The sequence below is a fragment of the Lupinus angustifolius genome, chromosome LG20 (genome assembly GCF_001865875.1).
Source record: "Lupinus angustifolius cultivar Tanjil chromosome LG20, LupAngTanjil_v1.0, whole genome shotgun sequence".
Taxonomy (NCBI): Eukaryota; Viridiplantae; Streptophyta; class Magnoliopsida; order Fabales; family Fabaceae; genus Lupinus; species Lupinus angustifolius.
This window is the reverse complement of record NC_032028.1, coordinates 4,792,463-4,813,285: the sequence shown is the minus strand read 5'-3', so window position 1 is coordinate 4,813,285 and position 20,823 is coordinate 4,792,463. Positions and strand designations below refer to the sequence as shown.

The 20,823-nt window shown below is 30.6% G+C and overlaps 3 protein-coding genes across 3 annotated transcripts; 2 read left to right on the top strand and 1 right to left on the bottom strand.

The window, feature by feature from the left end:
• Positions 1,582–2,419, top strand: LOC109335248. The gene has a single exon (XM_019571367.1). The coding sequence runs from the start codon at positions 1,660–1,662 to the stop codon at positions 2,158–2,160; it is 501 nt and encodes a 166-aa protein (XP_019426912.1). The 5' UTR covers positions 1,582–1,659; the 3' UTR covers positions 2,161–2,419.
• On the bottom strand, positions 4,588–6,734 carry LOC109335218 (DUF724 domain-containing protein 3-like). The gene is made up of 2 exons (XM_019571331.1): positions 6,086–6,734; positions 4,588–5,172 (listed from the first exon to the last, which is right to left on the bottom strand). The coding sequence occupies exons 1-2, from the start codon at positions 6,563–6,565 to the stop codon at positions 4,624–4,626; spliced, it is 1,029 nt and encodes a 342-aa protein (XP_019426876.1). The 5' UTR covers positions 6,566–6,734; the 3' UTR covers positions 4,588–4,623.
• On the top strand, positions 15,359–17,650 carry LOC109335297 (galactinol synthase 2-like). Its single transcript, XM_019571429.1, has 4 exons — positions 15,359–15,761; positions 16,571–16,891; positions 17,050–17,184; positions 17,268–17,650. The coding sequence occupies exons 1-4, from the start codon at positions 15,435–15,437 to the stop codon at positions 17,463–17,465; spliced, it is 981 nt and encodes a 326-aa protein (XP_019426974.1). The 5' UTR covers positions 15,359–15,434; the 3' UTR covers positions 17,466–17,650.

The window sequence follows — 20,823 nt, the reverse complement described above, 5'->3', positions numbered from 1 at the left end:
TGAAGGAATCATTAAGTAATAAAAAGGAAGATTCACTTACTCCACATCCTAATCATTAATTTTAGAGAAGTCTAGTTTAGATATATCTACTAATTTAAACTATTGATTTTTTCTAGAATTAATGGCTAAGAAAGTTTTTAATTCTTTTGGAATAAGTGAATTCATCTTTTAAATAAATTTATTTTTTATTTAGCAAATATATTTAAGTTAAAATTTAATTTTTAAATAATTTTCTAAGACACTACAATATCATGACACAGAGTAACACTAAGGATAAAACAAATATGTGCACCGCCTCAATTTTTCGTATGAAACCTTATTTTTGGAATTTTAGACACATGTCAATGAATACACAACAAAAGACCTTATTTATATCAAGGGTTTATTAATTACTACCAACATTGAAAAATGAAAAACAGAGAATTTTCATTAAAAAAAGAACATAGTTTAATACATTAAATTTTTAGTAAAGGTTGTGATATCTAATAAAAATGTTCTCTGATTTGATTCATCCACCAATGTCTATAGACAGTAGTCATCAAGATCCTAACTTTTATTGTATATCGGTGATTGGTGTGGCATTCAATATTGAGAAACCAAGTAATTAATGAATACGCATTGCATTATAAATGTGAAAAATAATTCATAACTAATGAGGTTGAATAAATGAGAACCAAGATACATTTTTTTGTCCAATGTTTGTCTCACTCTAATTATTATTTATTTCTTATTGATAAAAAAAGTAAAACATAAATTAAATATATATTAATGTTATATTTTTAACTAATAAAAAGAAAATGATTAATGAAATAATACACTTTAAAATAAAAGAGATGTACTACTCATATCAATATCCTGCCTGAAAATACAGCTGCACTTTATGTAACATAACCAGATTCTTTCAACTTTCCTTAATAAAAAATGAGACAAAACAGATATTTCATTCCATATTTCTCCCCCGATTTATTTGTCCAATTTGAAGAATTTTTATTCCTATTTATCTTTTCCGTTTAGAAATTTAAGCTTTACTAATATTAATTCCATGTTTAACCTCACTTAATAATTTATTGATTCAAGTAAATAATGAGGAATAAATTAATGACCAGAAAAGAGAAACAATATATTAGAAAAAAAGCACAAAATGTAGGTCAACATAATCATTAGATTTTTTAAATTGTATTTTTAATTAGAAAAATAAATTGGAATGGAAGTTTGGTTTTACAGGAAACATTTTCCCAAAAATAAAAAGAAATTGGTTGCTAATAAGAGCATCTGTCATACATTATTCTTAACTCATTCTTATAAAAATATGAACATTCTTCTTCCATTTGCTATTGTAAGATTTTTATTTTATAAAATTACCCATTTCATAAAAATACTCATTCTTCTCGTGGTCATATTTACGAGAACAAATAAATTATGTAATAGGTTATTAAATATTGTATGAGATCCGAAATAGAATAAAGTTGATATTTTTAAAATGAAGATGTTGTTCAAACAACAGTGGCAACAGATGTAATTAATGGGACAGAGAAGGGTAAGGTCATAGATTCAGAACTATATCAACCCTACCATCAACCTTGATCCTTCACAATCTCATTACCTTTTAGCTTATTCCAAATATCAGAAAAAGAGAAAATCAACATCACAAAGAAAAGGATGGCTCTTGTATCAGAAAAGGTGAAAGCAAGATCAGAGATGTACCATGGAGATGAAATGGGACAAATAAAGTCCAAAGAACTTCTCAAAGAAATAGGCCTACCAAATGGTCTTTTGCCATTGAAAGACATTGAAGAATGTGGCTATGACAGGGAAAGTGGCTTTGTGTGGCTTATTCAGAAGAAAAGTTCAACTTACAAGTTTGAAAAGGTTGGAAAGCTTGTGTCTTATGCACCTGAAGTCACTGCCACTGTTGAGTTTGGTAAGATCAAGAAACTCACAGGTGTGAAGGTTAAGGAGCTTTTGGTTTGGCTCACACTTAGTGAAATCTGTTTGGATGATCCACCCAATGGAAAGATCACATTCAAAGCCCATTCAGGGCTTTTCAGGACATTCCCAGTTTCAGCTTTTGAGATTGAAGAGAAAGAAGCTGATAAGGATGTGAAGGGAAAATTGGAAGTGAAAAAAGCAGCTGGTGCTGTTGAAGTCAAAGAAGTTTGATTTAATCACTTCTAATTTCTGAAGCTGAGTGTTCTATTTACTTTAACTACTATGTTGTTGTAGTATAAGTTTATTATGTTGTTGGAGCAAGTTATAATGGTTTCCGTTTTTAGTTATAGTGCTAGCTATTTATGGTAAAAGATTTAGAATATGGTACTTTGGGAGGAGGTCCAGGTAGCTATGTCCTACTAGTAACCATAATCCCTCTCATGCACTGGAATAAATAATATGAAATATAATATTTAATATTCCTAGTGAAGTTGGATGGCGTTCACGAGAATAATGACGTTGAAGCAAATTAATAGGTTGTTTTAAATATTTTTTATAATTTGAATAGTTATATAAAAAGTGAAGTTAAATTCAGTTGACATGGGAGTAAAACTATGGTAAAATTATGAATTTAGTATGAATACGAAGTGTTATCAACATATCAATGGCTATTTTTCCCCAATTTATCTGTTATTTTTATAATTAAAGTTTACTACATGTGACCTCTAAGAACAATAATTTGATATCTCAAATCTTGTTGTTTTATACGCTATCTCAACATGCCAATAAAAAATTTAAACGCTTATTATTAGTGTTGATTTTGTATCATTTATATTCTTGACATAAAAGTTACTAGGAACTGTGGAGCCTGCCTGGACTGAAACTGTTTCTTTTTTCTTCTATCGCTTGCTCTCTCTGTGCAGCATTCACAACAACACCTGAAAAAAGTGTAAGCCAAAAGCATTGCAAGTCAAGATCTCCAAAACAATAAATATTTTGTATGCCCAAACGATGATATATCATTTACTAAATTTGACAGGCAAGGTTAGACCAATTGCTTACCTAAACTTGAATAGAGTTATTGAATTCCTAACATGTCAGTGTCAATGTTGATAACTTATCACTAACAGCACAAGCTAACGCTAAGAAACTAGTAACTGTATCTAATAATCTAATTCGATAGATGATATATACATATATATATATATATATATATATATATATGTCAAAAATTCTGTTTTGACAGATTATTCTCAAACTTCATGGCTGGCTTGAGAATCTATGGAAGTTTCAACTTCACTCAACTCAAATTTTCTTATGTGCTTTCCACTTTATAGTTCATATGGACATCCCTTTTGTATTTTGAACCCATCATCTCAGCCATCATCATTCAAAGAGAATGATGAGCATTAAACCGAAAAGTCATATCCAGGTTAGTTACTAAGTATAATAATGTAATGGCTACCAGATACAACCATAACATGTTTGAGTAGTGACACATGAAACACGAGATGAATTTTTGCTGTTTGAGGCAGAATATATTTGTATGCAAATCCAAAAGCTACATTTATGCATTCACTTAAATGTAAGTATCACAATATGTTCAGAACATCAAAGGAAGAAAGTTAAGACAATACGAATTAGCTATCACAATGTGCAATCATAGTAAGATATGGAAGGAAGCAAAGGGGCTTACACATGGTCTTCATTGATTTAGAGAAGACATGTGATAAGGTGCCTAAAGAGGTTTTGTGGAAAACTCTAGAGAAGAAAGATATTCAAATTACCTATATTCGAGCAATATATGGATATGTATGATAAAGTCAAGACTAGTGTGAGAACATAAGACGCTGTCTCTGGAAATTTTCCTATTGCCAAAAGACTACATCAAGGGTCAATATTGAGCCCCTACTTTTCCACATTGGTCTTGGATGTGTTCACTAAGCATATTCAAGAATCAGTGTCACAATGCATACTTTTTGTGGATAATATTGTCTTAGTGGGAGACATGCTTTAGAAGCAGATAATTTCATATATGTTCAAGTAAGATAGAGTATATGGAGTGCAAATTTAATAAGAGATGGACAAACACTACCGGAAAAGTAATGGTTGGGGATCATATCATACCACATGTCACTAGATTTAGATACCTTTGGGTCAATCATATAAGACGATGGAGAAATAGACAAAGATATGAAACATAGATTCAAGCTCGTTGGATGAAATAGCAGAGTTCTTCAGGTGTCATATATGATAAAAAGTACCCTTCAAGCTCAAGGGAAGCTTTACCGCACGACTATAATAAGATCAACAATATTATATGAGACTTAATGTTGGACTATAGAATGTCAGCAACAGAGTAGTCTTTATGTAGCAGAGATGAGAATCTTAAGTTACAAGAGTGAATACACGAGACATTATATGATTAGAAATGAGTGCATTAGAGAGAAAATTGGAATAACTCCTATTATAGAAAAAATGGTAGAATCACGCCTTAGGTGATTTAGACATATGTAAAGGAATAGAAGTCTCCTAGAAGAGTAGATCAAATGAAGTCTAGTCCAATTCTTAAAGAAAAAGGGAGACAAGAAAACTGTCGGCGAAATGAGTAAACGATAGTTTGAGATCAATGTTTTATCGATGAAGAGTTGGTTCGACCCATGTAACTAACCCACCTAGTGGAATGAAAGCTTGTTATTCTAGCGTGCAGTCATAATGCCATACCTTCGAAGCCATGATCCATTTGCCATCAATCCAGTCTTGGTGTTTCCTCAATTGGGAGTGCTGAAACTCTAGTTCTTCACTGCTGTTCCTGAAGTAAACTACATACCGTGAGTTGTCAACAACTTTAGAAACCATGCCAACCCACCAGCCATCCTTGTGAAAAGCATCCACTTCTTCAAGAAGACTAAAATGATCATCAACAACAGTTTGTGGCGGACGAGGCCTTATGTGGTGGGTATTAACCTCCTCTCTCAAAAGCTGTGAATCATCATCAGCAAGTAGGCTCTGATACTCAACAAGGAACTTTCTCTTTCCTATCACTTGAACAACAGTGGCAGAAAACCAAGCTCCTTGGTAACCTTTTTCATCACTGCTAACCTCAACTGGTGTCCCTACACTAAACCTCTCCTCCCGGATCACAATTTCAACAGGCTTCACATTTGGTGTCACGGTTTGAGCAGACTTCACATCTGATGTCACAGATTCAGCAGACGTCACATTTGGTGTCAACAACACTTTCTGCAATTCAATATATCACACAAAAAAATTAAATTATAACAAAACTAAAATGATTAATATCCTCACATGCAATTCATGACATGTTCTCTGTTCAAGTCATGAAAGAAAATCCTAGTACCCTCTTAGACCGAGAGAAAAACTACACAAATCACATTTGCATTCAAGTATGGTATACAACAAGGATCATCCTCAGCACAATGGTAAAGTTGCTTCCTTGTGACCTGAAACTTATAGGATCAAATCCTAGGAAAAATCTCTTTACTTGTAGGGTTAGATTGTGTACATTTGTTCACCCTAGAGGCCTTTTAGATCCCACTAGATGAGACGATCCTCATGTATTGTGTTACCCATTAAGTATGATAGTATGATATCATTGCCATACATGTTATATACACACCAATTAAGTACCATATATCAACCTCTAACTAATTACCACAATCAAGTGTATTGTTTATAGAATTAGATTTGACACCTCATCTGACACATATCTTACTTTGATTGCAGTAATTCTACTTACCTTAGAAATATGAGACACCTCAATACCCAACCACACTCACATCAATGTACAATATCTATGCAGGGTGTCCAGCAAAATTGTACATAAAAACACTTTCCTTATCTCAATATCGTGATCGCAACACTGCATAATGGATGTCTTCCAGAGTAAGTTACAATAATTTAATGAACACGGTTTCATAATAAAGCTTTAAATTCTAGACATAAAAATGAAATGCTTGATAGATAGGGCACTTATGCCCCTTCACTATGTTATCACACATGGTATGAATTTAGCCCTAGATTGATATCTAATGCAACAAATATCAATGGACATTAAACAAATAAAGACTGAATGATAATTACATGTTTACAACATAATTTGAATAACGTTCAACGTAAAAAGAAAATTTCATACCTCCTCTTCTTGCTTCTGTGGGAATGGAGGAACCCAATTCTCATTGAACCACTCACGGTGGAGTCTGAGTTCTTCTTTATGGAACACGATCTGCTGCCTCGAAACTCTGAAATATACAGCGAACTTTCCATTCCCACACTCTTCCGTAACGTGACCCTCCCACCACCCATCATTATGGTACGCGTCAACCTCATCGCCGAACTTGAATTCCCGATTGTTCTCCGTCGGGGGAATCGGGCGGAGCTGGTAAAGTTTGAGGATCTCTCTCAACCGCTTCGAACCGCTCTCGTCGGCAATGAGGTTGTCGTACTCGATCAAGAGCCGGTCGTTGGCGAGGCGGCGGATGATCTTGCCGGTGAACAGAGAACCGCGGAAACCGTTGTCGTCGGAGCTGATCTCTACAGCAGAACCTGCGTTGAAGGGGGCTGTGGCCGGGGATGAAGCGGAGGAGGTTTTCGCGGCTTTGGATTTGGAGGCCATTGATTCAATGACAGTTAGGGCTTCTTGAGTGATGATCGTGAAATTGGGTGTTGACACTGTTCAATAAATATAAAAAAAACATTAGTCTAAGGATTGGTCAATAGAATAAGACTTAAGACTAGTAAGGCCCACCACGATCCAAAGATCTTGATTCTTGACCGATCGTTCCTGTCTAGTTGACTTAGGATTCTGACAAAAGAGATCATATCTTTAATTGTGTCTAATTTCCTATTTTGGATAAGTCATATACTGTTGCATATACTTATCAACTACGATGATAACGAGACGGGGTAGGTACTGATTTCTCGTGTCCAAATCCATAATATTTGTGGCAACTTAATAAATTTTTAATTTTAATTATATATTTATATGATTTGTAATAATCATTATGTAAAAATAATTGTTACATAAATAATATGATAAACTTATGATCATAATAAAATATGTGCAATTTATTATGAATTAATAATAAAATATATGATATATAACTTTAAAATAATAATAAACATATATAAAAGTTTAACTAAAAACTAAATATATAAATTTGCGGGTATATGTGAGTGGATAAGATCTTGATTCTTGACCGATCGTTCCTGTCTAGTTGACTTAGGATTCTGACAAAAGAGATCATATCTTTAATTGTGTCTAATTTCCTATTTTGGATAAGTCATATACTGTTGCATATACTTATCAACTACGATGATAACGAGACGGGGTAGGTACTGATTTCTCGTGTCCAAATCCATAATATTTGTGGCAACTTAATAAATTTTTAATTTTAATTATATATTTATATGATTTGTAATAATCATTATGTAAAAATAATTGTTACATAAATAATATGATAAACTTATGATCATAATAAAATATGTGCAATTTATTATGAATTAATAATAAAATATATGATATATAACTTTAAAATAATAATAAACATATATAAAAGTTTAACTAAAAACTAAATATATAAATTTGCGGGTATATGTGAGCGGATATCACAAAATCCGCTCTCACCTATAAGCTATTATTATAGGTATTCATTGCGAGTATTTTCACAATACTCACGGGTCGAGTTTTTTACCATCTCTAACCACAACTACTAAATTGATTGACTAATATGTTTATATGACTAGATAATGGTGATGTAATTGCACATTCCTTTAGAGGAATATGGATTTTTTGTCCTAAAATGATTTTGTCTGTATCTCTATTTAATAATATTATACTAAATAATATAAAATATTAATTTATATTTTTATATTTTTTTCAATTAAATAACATTTTAATTAGTTGGAGATACCATTGAGAATACTAATTGAGACAAAAAATTTTTTTATCCATTTACAGCAAGGTAAGCTTAACTTAATGATATAAAGCAAGGAAACCATTACACAAGTTCATATAATATGCCAATGTGATCTAAGTTATCATATATTATATGACAAGGCCATGACATCAACCATGTGTTTCCTTATCCCTATCCAATAACATCAAAATTTCATTTCACATATTAAGCAAGGGTAATCTAAGGTCATCTTATGTTCGATTCAAGTTCAACCCAACCATAATAATTGATATAATGCATACTCTTAACTTGATTCACCTTGGCCACTTTGAAGAATTCAAAGGGAAAACCTATTGTCTAAATAAGACAAGTGAAATAATATAGATCCTCTATCCCAAAATGGAATAAGAATCTTATTTATTGATGGAGAAATAAGTAGTGCAAAAAACAAAGGAAACAATAATATGATAAAATATTTTTATCCTTTTATATATAATAGAATAACATTTTTGTCATTAAAAGTACATATAAAATCAAGTATTTGTCTCTCCATTAATGGATATGATCCTTATTCCCAAAATGATAGTGTCTCTCTATCCCTCACCAATAGAATTATGGTGAATAGTATAAAATGATAGTCAAGTATTTGTCTCTCCATTAATGGATATAACACTTGTTCCCAAAATGATAGTGTCTCTCTATCCCTGACCAATAGAATTATAGCGAATAGTATAAAATGATAGTTTTTGTTTTTATAACTTTTAAGTATTATTTTCTGATTGGATAAGGATATGAATAGGGACAGCCGATCACTATTCCAAGTGAAATACCTATCATGCGGAGAATATGAAGGAAGGGAAAGACGTTCAAATCACGTCTTGTCTTCCTGTTGTTGTATCAAGCAAGATGATAAATAGTATGAATTTAACACCCAAGCTTTGTCTAAAGAAGATGACGGCAATAATTTGAATCGTTTAACATGTACCCATCTATCTGGGGCCTACATCGGGCAAAACGAGGATGCTACGTATTGAATGTCCAACCTATCTTTTGAAAAAGATAGAGGACAGGGTCTTAACCATTTTACTGTGTAAAGAAATGTAAAAGACCATGATATTGAAGAGCATGTCTTCCAAGCAGACTCAATGTAAAGAAACCTCACATTTGAACAACAAAATTTTGCTATGAAAATTTATGTTTTCTAATATAACAACTACATAGATGGAACACAAGTTGATTCATTGTAAATTGCTACTAAAATATATAATGTTTTACAATATGCTACATATACTTTTTACAAAATCACCTTCTATAAGCTCATACAAGTGAAAACTAGCATTACAATGAAAAGGAGAAAATAATAAACTAAGGATTGGAGCCAGCATAGGAAATATGATGAACATGTCCATTGTCTTCTTCAAGTAGGAGGAGGTCGTTATTCATAAAACAATCGCTGGCCATGAACGACACCTTTTTTTGGAAAAGCCAAGTGAAAGTAGCATATAAAATTTTCTCATGTTCTAGCAGACACCTCCTTCAACAAATAAGCACAGTGAAGTTTCTTAGCAATTTCTGCGTCACACTAAACATTTTTGGCGAAAAGTTCGTCACTGTGAGAGCTGTAGAATTGTAGGATAATAAATATTGATCAATCTCAAATATTATTCAGAAATTTCAAATAGCCACCAGGATAGTATAAATTTGAGTTCTTATAAAAAAAGACTAATGTGATGTCATATTAAACTTTCAAAACCTATTTTATTAGCATTTTTAAAGGATTAATTTGTTGGCTAAAGATTAAATTGACGTTTCACTTTTTATTCAAACCTTTTTCATAGAATTTTGTTTAGGTGTAAGAATACTCAGTATAAAAAATAAGAATCCTAATGAGTGTCATTAGAGCATAGTTTAAGAAAATTAAGTAAGTAATTTTGCACTGAAACATGTTAAATATAATATCTTGAATAGTGTTGAGCTTGAATTTTCAATATTGATTTACTGCTAATTGAATCCGGAAGAGAATATTCTCAAACGATCTTTCCTACTTGGTGCCTCAAGTTCTTTTGTCCCCTACTTGGTGCCTCAAGTGCCTCAAAGAAACAATAAGAAAATAACAAGTACGACTTTAAATATCATTTTGCCAAAAATATGGTCGGTGTAGTGCAAAAACCCTATCCAAAAGAATATACTATATGATACTTCACGTCATTATCCTGTTACTAATGCTATCCTTTAATAATCTACACTATCATCTCTTTGATTTTGGACCAACTAACTAAACCAAGAAACCTTGTGGCCATGCATGGGTCCACACCCCACTTAGTCTTAGGAAGCTACACTTGTAACCGCGTGCCACTACTACAATATATGTTCAACTTAATTTCAAAATTATATGATTTAAGATTAATGGTCACAATTCTATTCTTATAAAAGAAAAAATGTATACACTACTCATATATAAATTTTATATATTATTTATCATTCATATTTATTTGTTATTAAATATTATAAAAGTAAATACAAATAGATGAAAGATGATGTATTAGATAAAGATATGACAGACTACCTTCTCCTTGTAAAAATGCAATGGATATTGTGGAGCCCACCATGAATTAAGGTGAAAAATGACGCTACTTTCGTGGAAAGCGTGTCCAAAAACTGTGGACGTGACTCCCAAAAGGGCGAATTTCGTGGGCCCAAGTCGGTGGTGAAAATGATATTTACCGGCCACTGGGCCCTGGGGCCGGTGGCAGTTAACCTGAAATTCAGTTGAGGTAGCTTTACAACGTTGAATTCATTCATGTAACAAATTTGTTTGGATATATTTATAGTTGATTTCAATTCTACCCATTCAAAGATATTAAATTCATTAAACATATATTTTACCTATTCTATATTCTATATTCTATACTCTATATATTAATAAAAGGCATAATAATAAATAACCACCAACATCATATAATTTTTATATTTCAAACATATATTTTTGTATTATTATTAACTACTTTAAACTTCAAAATATTATTTTCATTGTATTAATTTATATATTAATATATAATTATTTTTCTACATATTCTATTATTTCTATATTCTCTCTTTTTCAACCCAAGAAAAACAAAAAATAACATAAAAAACATCTATAATGATTATTAGATGCACAAAATGAGAAATTCGTATAAGTTTTATGTATATCATATCAACTACCACATATTATCTTTTAAATTTTCACTCTTTATTTAGCTTATATATTATATTCTATATTAGAAAAAATATAAATGTGGATGACCGACACTTATCGCCGGTTGATATGCTAGTTATGATAATCATTTTTGTTTTAAGGATATTTTTAGATAGAGTTTTGTTTATCACTACCTAAAACTAAAGTAAGTATTTGATTATTATAATAAGTAGTGTATCAATGGACATTTCATATGTATCAACCCTAATTTTTATTTTATGGTAACATATTTTTATTAAATATTTAATTTTTATATATTATTTTATATAATTAGAATTGTTTTTTGTATCGGGTTTACTTGTTATAATTATTTTTTTTATTTTTTATAATGTCAAATTTAAGGTGAGATATATGTGGTTATTACGTTAATGGTAGTTACCTAGACTTATATGAAACTCATATTTTATATAATGGTAGTTACTCCATGATAATAGTTACCTCATATTTTAACTTTATATATATTTTAGATAACTATTTAAAATTAAATTGTCAATCCACAATACAATAATGCATACTAGGTTGATAGTATAAAAAATGTATATATCAAAATTTTACCTTATATCAAAATCCACAAGATATAATAATATTAAATTTAAAAATTAAATTATTTTTTAATACATATATGTCAAATTTTTATTGATGGTATATGGTAGAGTACAGGGAATGCTATAGGAGATATAAATTTATTCTAAATAAGACTTCTAGTATATTTCTCATAACAGTTAAGTAGAAGCACATTTTTTATTCTATAATTTCTGTCACTTCACATGCCATTGATTATGATTGGTTAAGAAAATACTTAATAATTAATTTTTTAATTTAAATATATATTTTTTCAATCACAATGACACAAATTGTGGAATAATAGATGTGCTCCTATCTATATTTTATTTGACCATTTAGTGTATCTATATCTGATAAAGGTGGTTATAATTTAGCATCGTAAGTTTTGAGTTACATTTTTTCAAGAAAAAAATATTAATAAAAAGTTGATTTAAAGGTGTGAGCCCTCATTAAATTCTTAATACAAGAACAAATGTTGAATAAATATTCAAGTTTGAGTACACCAAGCACAATCCAAAGAAGGTGCAACCATATACTCTTATGATGAACAAGTTCCCTACAGGAAATCATTTGATTCATATAATAAATCTCCAAACATTGCATATAGTTAAAAGTCAGCATTCAATCATGTGAGTGAAAATTGTTAAAGGGAGATTATCCCAAACTTTTCAACAAAGATTAGTTATTTAATCATTAAGGCTTTGTTTAAGGGAGATTATCCCAAACTTTTCAACAAAGATTAGTTATTTAATCATTAAAGCTTTGTTTGAGAGTTATGAGGGAAAGAGAATGAAAGATATCAAATGGTTAAGAAGAGAGAGGAAGAGAAAGGAAAAAGAATGAAATCTTCGCTATTGTTTGTGAATATAAAATTTAGAAAATGGATGGTAAACTAATGATAATGTCATAATATTTTTAATCTTTCTTTTAAAAATATAATTAACAATGAGAAATAGACAATAATGTAAAATTATATAACATTACTAAAAATATTTAGCTATTTTGACATTTTATCTCTAAAAAACCTCAAATTGAGGATTTTCAAAATAGACACGTGGATAAATTTGGAGGGACCGAGAAACCCTCCAGAACCTTCTACTCTCCTTCATCCAACTCCCAAACAAGGGGAATGATTTTCAATGCCATCTCTTCCCTTCCATTCTCCTTCAAAACCACACTCTCAAACAAGGCCTAAGTAATACAATATTCTACTTTTATTTGATAAGTGATACAATATTCTTGGTTAATCAAAGTAGAATTACTAAATGGAAGAAATATGACTTTAATGATGTTCCTACCCGACGAACCGAAGAGACACATACTTGGTCGCTGAGGTGGGTCCCGCGTGTTGGGACCACCAAAGTTGATCGTCAGAGAACCTTTTCAGGTACCTCCACCGGCGGGTCCAGCTTTCCTACCTCATCTTGCTACTTTGACGATTATCCTCTTCTCCTTCCTCAACAGCTGATCAACCATTGTCCATACCTTTGTGTTCTAGTAAAGAACAAATGATAATACATTGCATGAAGTACACTTAGTAACATGATGAAAAGAACTAACAGAATTATGATCTACACAATAAAATTGCATGAAATAAACTGAGGGACTGAATCGTATTAATTAGTAGTCTACAGTTATATTAGGAAAAAACACTAAACAAATCTAATAGCTGAAATAAAGAGCATCAAATGAAAAGAAAAAACCACATAATTCATGAGACTATATGGGATTTACATTCATAACCAATAAAAATGGAAAATTATCTCATCCTCATTGCCATATTGCTTCTCTAATTATCATTTAGTGCCATTCTTTTAAAAACATGAAAGTTTTATTCTTTAAATAAGAGAGACACTTTTAGGAGAGTTGTCATCAAACTTTTAAGTTCAGTTTCCATAATTAAGACAACTAATTGAAAATCTTATGCATGATTTTCAAAACACTACTTTAAGGAGAGACAATGGAGATTGATGAGAGACTATAACACCTCGACTTTGACATGTGATCCTAAGGTCCATGAATTTACTGAGCGTGCCACATATTAAGCTTAAATATTTCTGCAGTATTTTATTATCCCTAAAGGGAGCCTCCGCGACTCGAACCCATGACCTCGGGGACTTATAGTCATTGATTTCATTGAGTCGCTAGTTTAGTGGTAGCGACTCAATAGAATCAATGACTATAAGTCTCTGAGGTCATGGGTTCGAGTCGCGGAGGCTCCCTTTAGGGATAATAAAATACTGCAGAAATATTTAAGCTTAATAGATGGCACGCTCAGTAAATTCATGGACCTTAGGATCACATGTCAAGACTGGGGTGTTACAGAGTGATCCCATGAAAACCTAATCAATACTCTATCAAATAAGTTTACCAGATTCTATCAAAGGCAAACGAACAACCTCGAATAGGATATCAACTTTTCCAAACTTTTGTGGTAGTCTAAAACTCCTTGAATGTCACTAACTTCACATGAATTTTTTTTGAGATAGATTACCAATTATGAATGTCTTCCTAAGGAAAGGAATGACATATATTATTCAAGGGGAACTTTTTGTCAATTTTGCAACAAGGAACAAAAAAACTTTTCAACACCTATTCTCATCTTGCCTTTAACTTGAAATTGTCCTTCATCAAGATCCTTCGAGAAACTTCATAATGCATATAAGACTATCAACCAACAAAAAATAATAAATTTTGGAGCATTATTTAGCTATCCACGATTTGGTTAATATGGCAGCCAGTAACGATGTTATTTTCAATTTTTTTAAAATGATTTTTCAGCAAATCTTGAAGAATGTGAAATTGAAATCATGGTTCTTGATTAAAGGAAAAGTGATAAATATATATATATATATATATATATTTTTGCCAATCTATAGAACCTCTTTACAACTTCTTGTATTTGTGGTATCTTAATAAAATCAATCCTTTTGCGGGTAAAAAAGAAAGAGAAACAGAGGATGATATCCTGCAATATTTAAAGATAAGAGAAAGATAGGAAATCATATTAATTGGTTCGGCAAATGGTAATTAACTATTGTAAGTGCATATCATACAAATTATATTTCACCACATTTTAAATTGAAAATGGCAGCATGACATGACATGGTTCACTATAATTTCACTATTTCAAAATACTCAAGTGTGGGATATGGTTAAAGTTGAGGATTTTTCCTGTTTAAGGAACATTATGAAAAAATCACGGTTCAAGAAAAGTCATGCCTTTTATCAACCTAAAAAAATCACTATATCTAATTTATAAGTTTTATACATTATCAATGTATTATATATTATTTATTTTCAATTATTATTAACTTTTTAGAAAAAAAATAATACAAATAAATATAGATGATATATTAACTATCTATAAATTATTATATTGCTATTACACAAATTTTAAAAAGAAAAGAAGAGGCTAATTATGAGCATAACACGTAAATATTACTTTTATATTGGCCATCATTATCAAATATTTTATTACACAACGTCACTAACGATTCTAACATTGAAGCAATGCTGGAAAATCTGGATATCTTTAAAGTCATATACGCGTCGTAAATAAAATAATAAACTAACTTATTTGGTAATGATTCACAAATCATAAGTTTAAACGTAGGATTATTCGTTGATTACTACAATCACCATAATACCCTCAAATGTTCTATATAAGCAACCCAACTTTCATATCCTTAACCATCACAACTAACAACAAACCAAAACACATAACTTGTTCTTGTTGCATAGCAAATCCTTCTCTTTTCAACCAAACTCACTACTTTACTCTAATGGCTCCTACTCAAATAGCCACCGTTGATGCTCTCTCTATGAAGGTAGCTCAAGGTTCTCTTGGCCGTGCTTTTGTGACGTTCCTGGCTGGGAATGGTGACTATTGGAAAGGTGTTGTTGGGTTGGCCAAAGGTCTTAGAAAGGTTAACTCAGCATACCCTCTTGTTGTTGCTATGTTACCTGATGTTCCTGAAGAACACCGTGAGATTTTGATCAATCAAGGTTGTGTTCTAAGAGAAATTATGCCTGTGTATCCACCAGAGAACCAAACCCAGTTTGCTATGGCTTACTATGTTATCAACTACTCCAAGCTCCGTATTTGGGAGGTAAATATACACATTATCCTTCATCTTTTTCTTTCTATTCATTTTTATCGTGTAATTTTCTATGTATGAAAAGTTTTCTTCGGGTTTTTTCTTCGGTTGTTCTTCGTTGCATGTCTCATTACACGAAACGTTGCACTTGTGCGTCGCCATATTCCCTTTTTCTACTTCTGTTAACTTTTAAAAAAAAGTGGAAATGGTTATTATACCAGATGAATTTGGTTTCCTTTTTCTTTCTTTTATTATCATCTATTGATTTTCTATTTTCAATGGTGAAAGTCTTTTTATATACTAATAAAATTTAGTCGTTTCTAATGTGAAACAAAAGTGATGTAGAATCATTAAAATATACTTCACAATCTTATATTATAGGAAACTTAAATTAATTTATTTTTTTCTCTTTTAGAGAAACATTTTTATAATAAAAATTAAAAACTGTTAAATTTGACTTGTTTTAGAAAAGTCTGACCAAACAAATGTTTGAGTGGCAAAACTAATTTATAATAAATAAAAAAATTCTTTCTTTTTGGGCAAAAGTAAACATACCAACCAACCTAGCTACATTCAACACACATATATTACTAATTATTCATTTTATGGTGGTCTTTTTCATTCTACATCATATATTTATTGCACTAACCTAGTTACATTCACATACTGACACACACATATCAAGGAAACCGTTTTATGAATACTCCTTTGTATAAGGCTAATTTACAATATCCTTTAATTACTCGCCCTTTAAATGAAACACTTGCTACTTTTTAATGTCTGTACACAAACCCTAATGCATACTTCACTCCCCTTTACAGTTTGTGGAGTACACCAAGATGATTTACCTAGACGGTGATATTCAAGTTTTTGAGAACATTGACCACCTGTTTGACATGCCCGACAATTACTTCTATGCTGTGAAGGATTGTTTCTGTGAACCCTCTTGGAAACACACCAAACAGTACCAGATTGGTTACTGTCAACAGTGCCCGGATAAGGTTCACTGGCCTTCTGATTTTGGTCCCAAACCTCCTCTCTATTTCAATGCTGGCTTCTTTGTTTATGAGCCTAATTTGGATACTTACCATGACCTCCTTCAAACACTTATAACAACCACCCCTACTTCATTTGCTGAGCAGGTAATTTATGTATTAATTATGTTACTGTTTTAAATCATTTGAGGCTCTAATTTTGTCATTTTGATAGTTTCCAACATTTTCTCACTATGATCATCGAATTGCACTTTATGAAATATAACTATGACCCAATTGAAAATTGTTAAAATGTGTTTTTGTAGGACTATTTGAACATGTATTTCAAGGACAAATACAAGCCAATACCCAATATTTACAATCTTGTGCTAGCCATGTTGTGGCGTCACCCTGAGAATGTTGAGCTTGACAAAGTCAAAGTGGTTCACTACTGTGCTTTTGTAAGTGCTCTATAAAACCTATAAGTACTATTTAAATTATAATTATAATTTAAAAGTTCTAATTTTATTACGTTTTGTGACAGGGATCTAAGCCATGGAGGTACACAGGGAAAGAAGAGAACATGCAGAGGGAAGATATCAAGATGCTGGTGAAGAAGTGGTGGGATATATATGATGATGAAACTTTGGACTATAACAATGCCTCTAACGTGGATAACTTGAAGGTGGCAATTAATGAAGCTGGTGCTGTTGAGTTTATCGCTGCTTCACATGCTGCTTAGCTATCTTTGCTTAAATGAAATATGTGACCCAATTACATAATTTCAAGTATAAGGTGTTGCAGATGATTAAGCTAGCTTTATGTTATTAAGAATTATGAGGACCTTTTTAATGAGTCCCGTTTTCCTCTTTTTTTAATCCTTTGTATCCGGCCCTTTATGTAGCTGTGAAAATATCATAAACTCATAACCAAAAATATATCATAAACTTAATGGGATATTTTATTTGTAATATTTGCTTTTAAGTTTTATTTGTGCTTTTTTACTTCCTTTAGTAGTTTCCCTCAATTAATGCATTAAGGAATGCATATTGATGAAGTATAAGGTGGGGAAATAAATGGGGATCAAATGCCCGTTCTTCTAAGACTTTCTCTCATTGCCTAATTAAAATTTGTCACTTAATTAAAAAAAAAAGTTAATATTGCAATTAGGGACAAAGAAACATAATTTTTATAGTACACAGTTGGTACATGAAAAATAAAGAAATCAAGATATACCCACTTTATTTAGGATTTTCTCTATTAATAGATAGATAGTACTTTAAAAAACAAAGCATAAATTTTTTGATGACATATTTATCATTTTCATTAATGGGAAGGATCATTAAGTTCTCAATAGAGAATTGGCCAAATAGGGCAAAGCCTCGTAACTCAATAATAATTGTGGAGAACAAAAAATAATTTATTCACATAGGAAAATATGGAGTACAATATGATAAATGGACTAATGATGGAGGAGATCAAGGGCGAGATATTTGGCTCAAAAAAGATAATATCACTCAAAATCACAGCTCAAAATTAAATTTAAGGTGAATGTATATTTAAGGATAATATAGTTGGAATAAATTAATGGATTTGGAACCACATAAAAAGAATTTCCCAAAAATGGAAAAAACATAAAAACTAGGGAAGTAATCCACTACATGAAAAACCATTTATTTTGAAGGATTTTTTTGCAACTACATATTGCATTGATGCCAAAAATATTAGAAATTCATAATTTCTAATTAAGGTGGACATCATATATTTAATACAATTTATAAATATCAAATTTTGTCCGACCCATAATACTGTTTTTAAAAAATAACAAATAAATAATATAAACATTTTTTAGTATTTTTTATTGAAGAATGATATTTTTTTAGGTATCCTAAAATACTATATCATCCATCAATCCCAAACCACTCACAAAAACCACTCTCTCTTTCACAACTACCAAATACCCAATCTCCTTTTACAACTTCCACACACTCTCTCCCTGGACAAAGATCACCTGTCCCCATTCCTGTCCCATTTTCCTGTCCCGGTCCAATAAAAAGGTGACATTTCATTAAAAAAATAATTTAAAAAACTTAAAGTAACATATGTGCATTACTTGGAAAAATCTTATTGGCTTGAGACATGGGGACACACTGATTTTGGGACAGGTGATCCCCATTCCTCCCCCCTATGAACCACCCATAATTCCATAATCACAGAAAAAACCTCCGACTTCTCTACACATACTTACAAAATACCCATCATTTTTCTACCTTTACTAGCCATTCACATCTCTTCACGTACCAATATAGAAAAAAGATCACACAATGTGAGAGGAGGTTTTTTCGGAGGTGATGAATGATTTATAGGAGATCTTTTCCTTAAGGGTTCACCATACAAGGATCTAAATTGTCTTCCTTATGAAGAAGACGTGCTTGACTCTAAGTTCCATGACAATGAGATGAATGATGAAAGTTTTCCAGGTTTGGCAGAGAAGAAAAAGAGTATATCTAGTGACCACATAACAAAAATTGCTTTAACATATTTAATCAAGTACTTTAATATGCCAACTAGGAGGAGACCCATGAGTTCGCAAGGGTAATAATATGTATTGCATGAATTTAATTAAAAAGTGATTACATAACTTGTTAAATGAAATGTGATTGAGGAATACATACTCAAACATGTTTTGCAGTAATCCATTGCTAATGTAAAGATGGTGGTACAATGAAATGATATTGAACCTGTAATGTTAAAAAAAGCAAGCATGTTAGGAAAAGTTGAATGAATTTAGATGGAAATTTGCTTGTTGTTTTTTAACAGCAGAATGTGACTCTAAAGATTAACTTATAAACTTTGCTTTGTTTATTTTGATTGTTGATGTGAAACTATTGTAAAGTCATATGATATTGAATTTGTTATTTTTAAAAAATGTAATGATTAGAAATAAATATTTCAATGTAAAATAAGTTGTAAAATATCAAACGAAATAGATATGCATTCACAAAATCAAGTCTTGTTTTATGCACAATGTATAAATTCAAGTGTAAGATTAGTGCATAACTTAAATAATTAAACAATAATCCAAACAGTAATAACCAACCGAACAAACATTTTATGACTCTTACACGTGGAGTACATTCTCTTTAATATTTAGTGCTAACTTTGATTTCACTTTTTTTAGTTCACTTTACCAATTGATGGTATATTTATGAGTACATAAATGTTAGCTTCCTGTTTAAAAGATTACCTAGCCATAAAATTTGAAATTCTTACTATTGAAAATGACATTTTATTTATTGTTGCAGATTTGGATCTACTTTCAAAAACTTGTGTTACTTAGTAATTAAATTATATAAACTAATCATTAAAAATAATACTTTTTTGTATCCATACTAGCAGTGTACCCGTGCACTTGCACGGGTCGTTTCTTTGTTTATGCATAATGCAAATATAATATACATATATTTTATAATATCAATAAATCATGTATTGAACCATTATATTTTTCCATTCATATAGTTGTAATATTAACATTGATTTTTGAGTGTATATGTAGAATATTAAAAATTATAAATGCGTTTGTATAAGCATTTATTTGTTGAAAATGTGATTATAGAAAATATTTGATTCTAAAATAACTCAATAAATAAAATTCAAATTTTATTGGATAATATCTCACTTCTATATTCTCTATATAAAATTATAAATATAAGGACTTATTTTTGCATCATATTTTTTGTGATTACGTTTATAAGTATCATATAAAATCATAAGGATTTTTTAGCATATCTCTTAAATGCTTATATTTTATTTTAGATTAATGTTCATTGTGTATAAATATTTGAATATAGCATTCAAATATTGTATAATTAAATGTTATTTATTTGATTAGCTAATAATCGTTGTATGAAAATAACTCATAAATTAAAAACACATTAAGTTAGGATTTGATGGATATTTTTTTCTGATAATTTTAATCAAAATAATAAAAAGAGTATAATAATTAATTTGTTAGTCTTATATATTCCTAATTAAAATACATATATTTTCCATGAATATATCTACCATTGTTATCTTTTAATTAAATAATATAATGATAG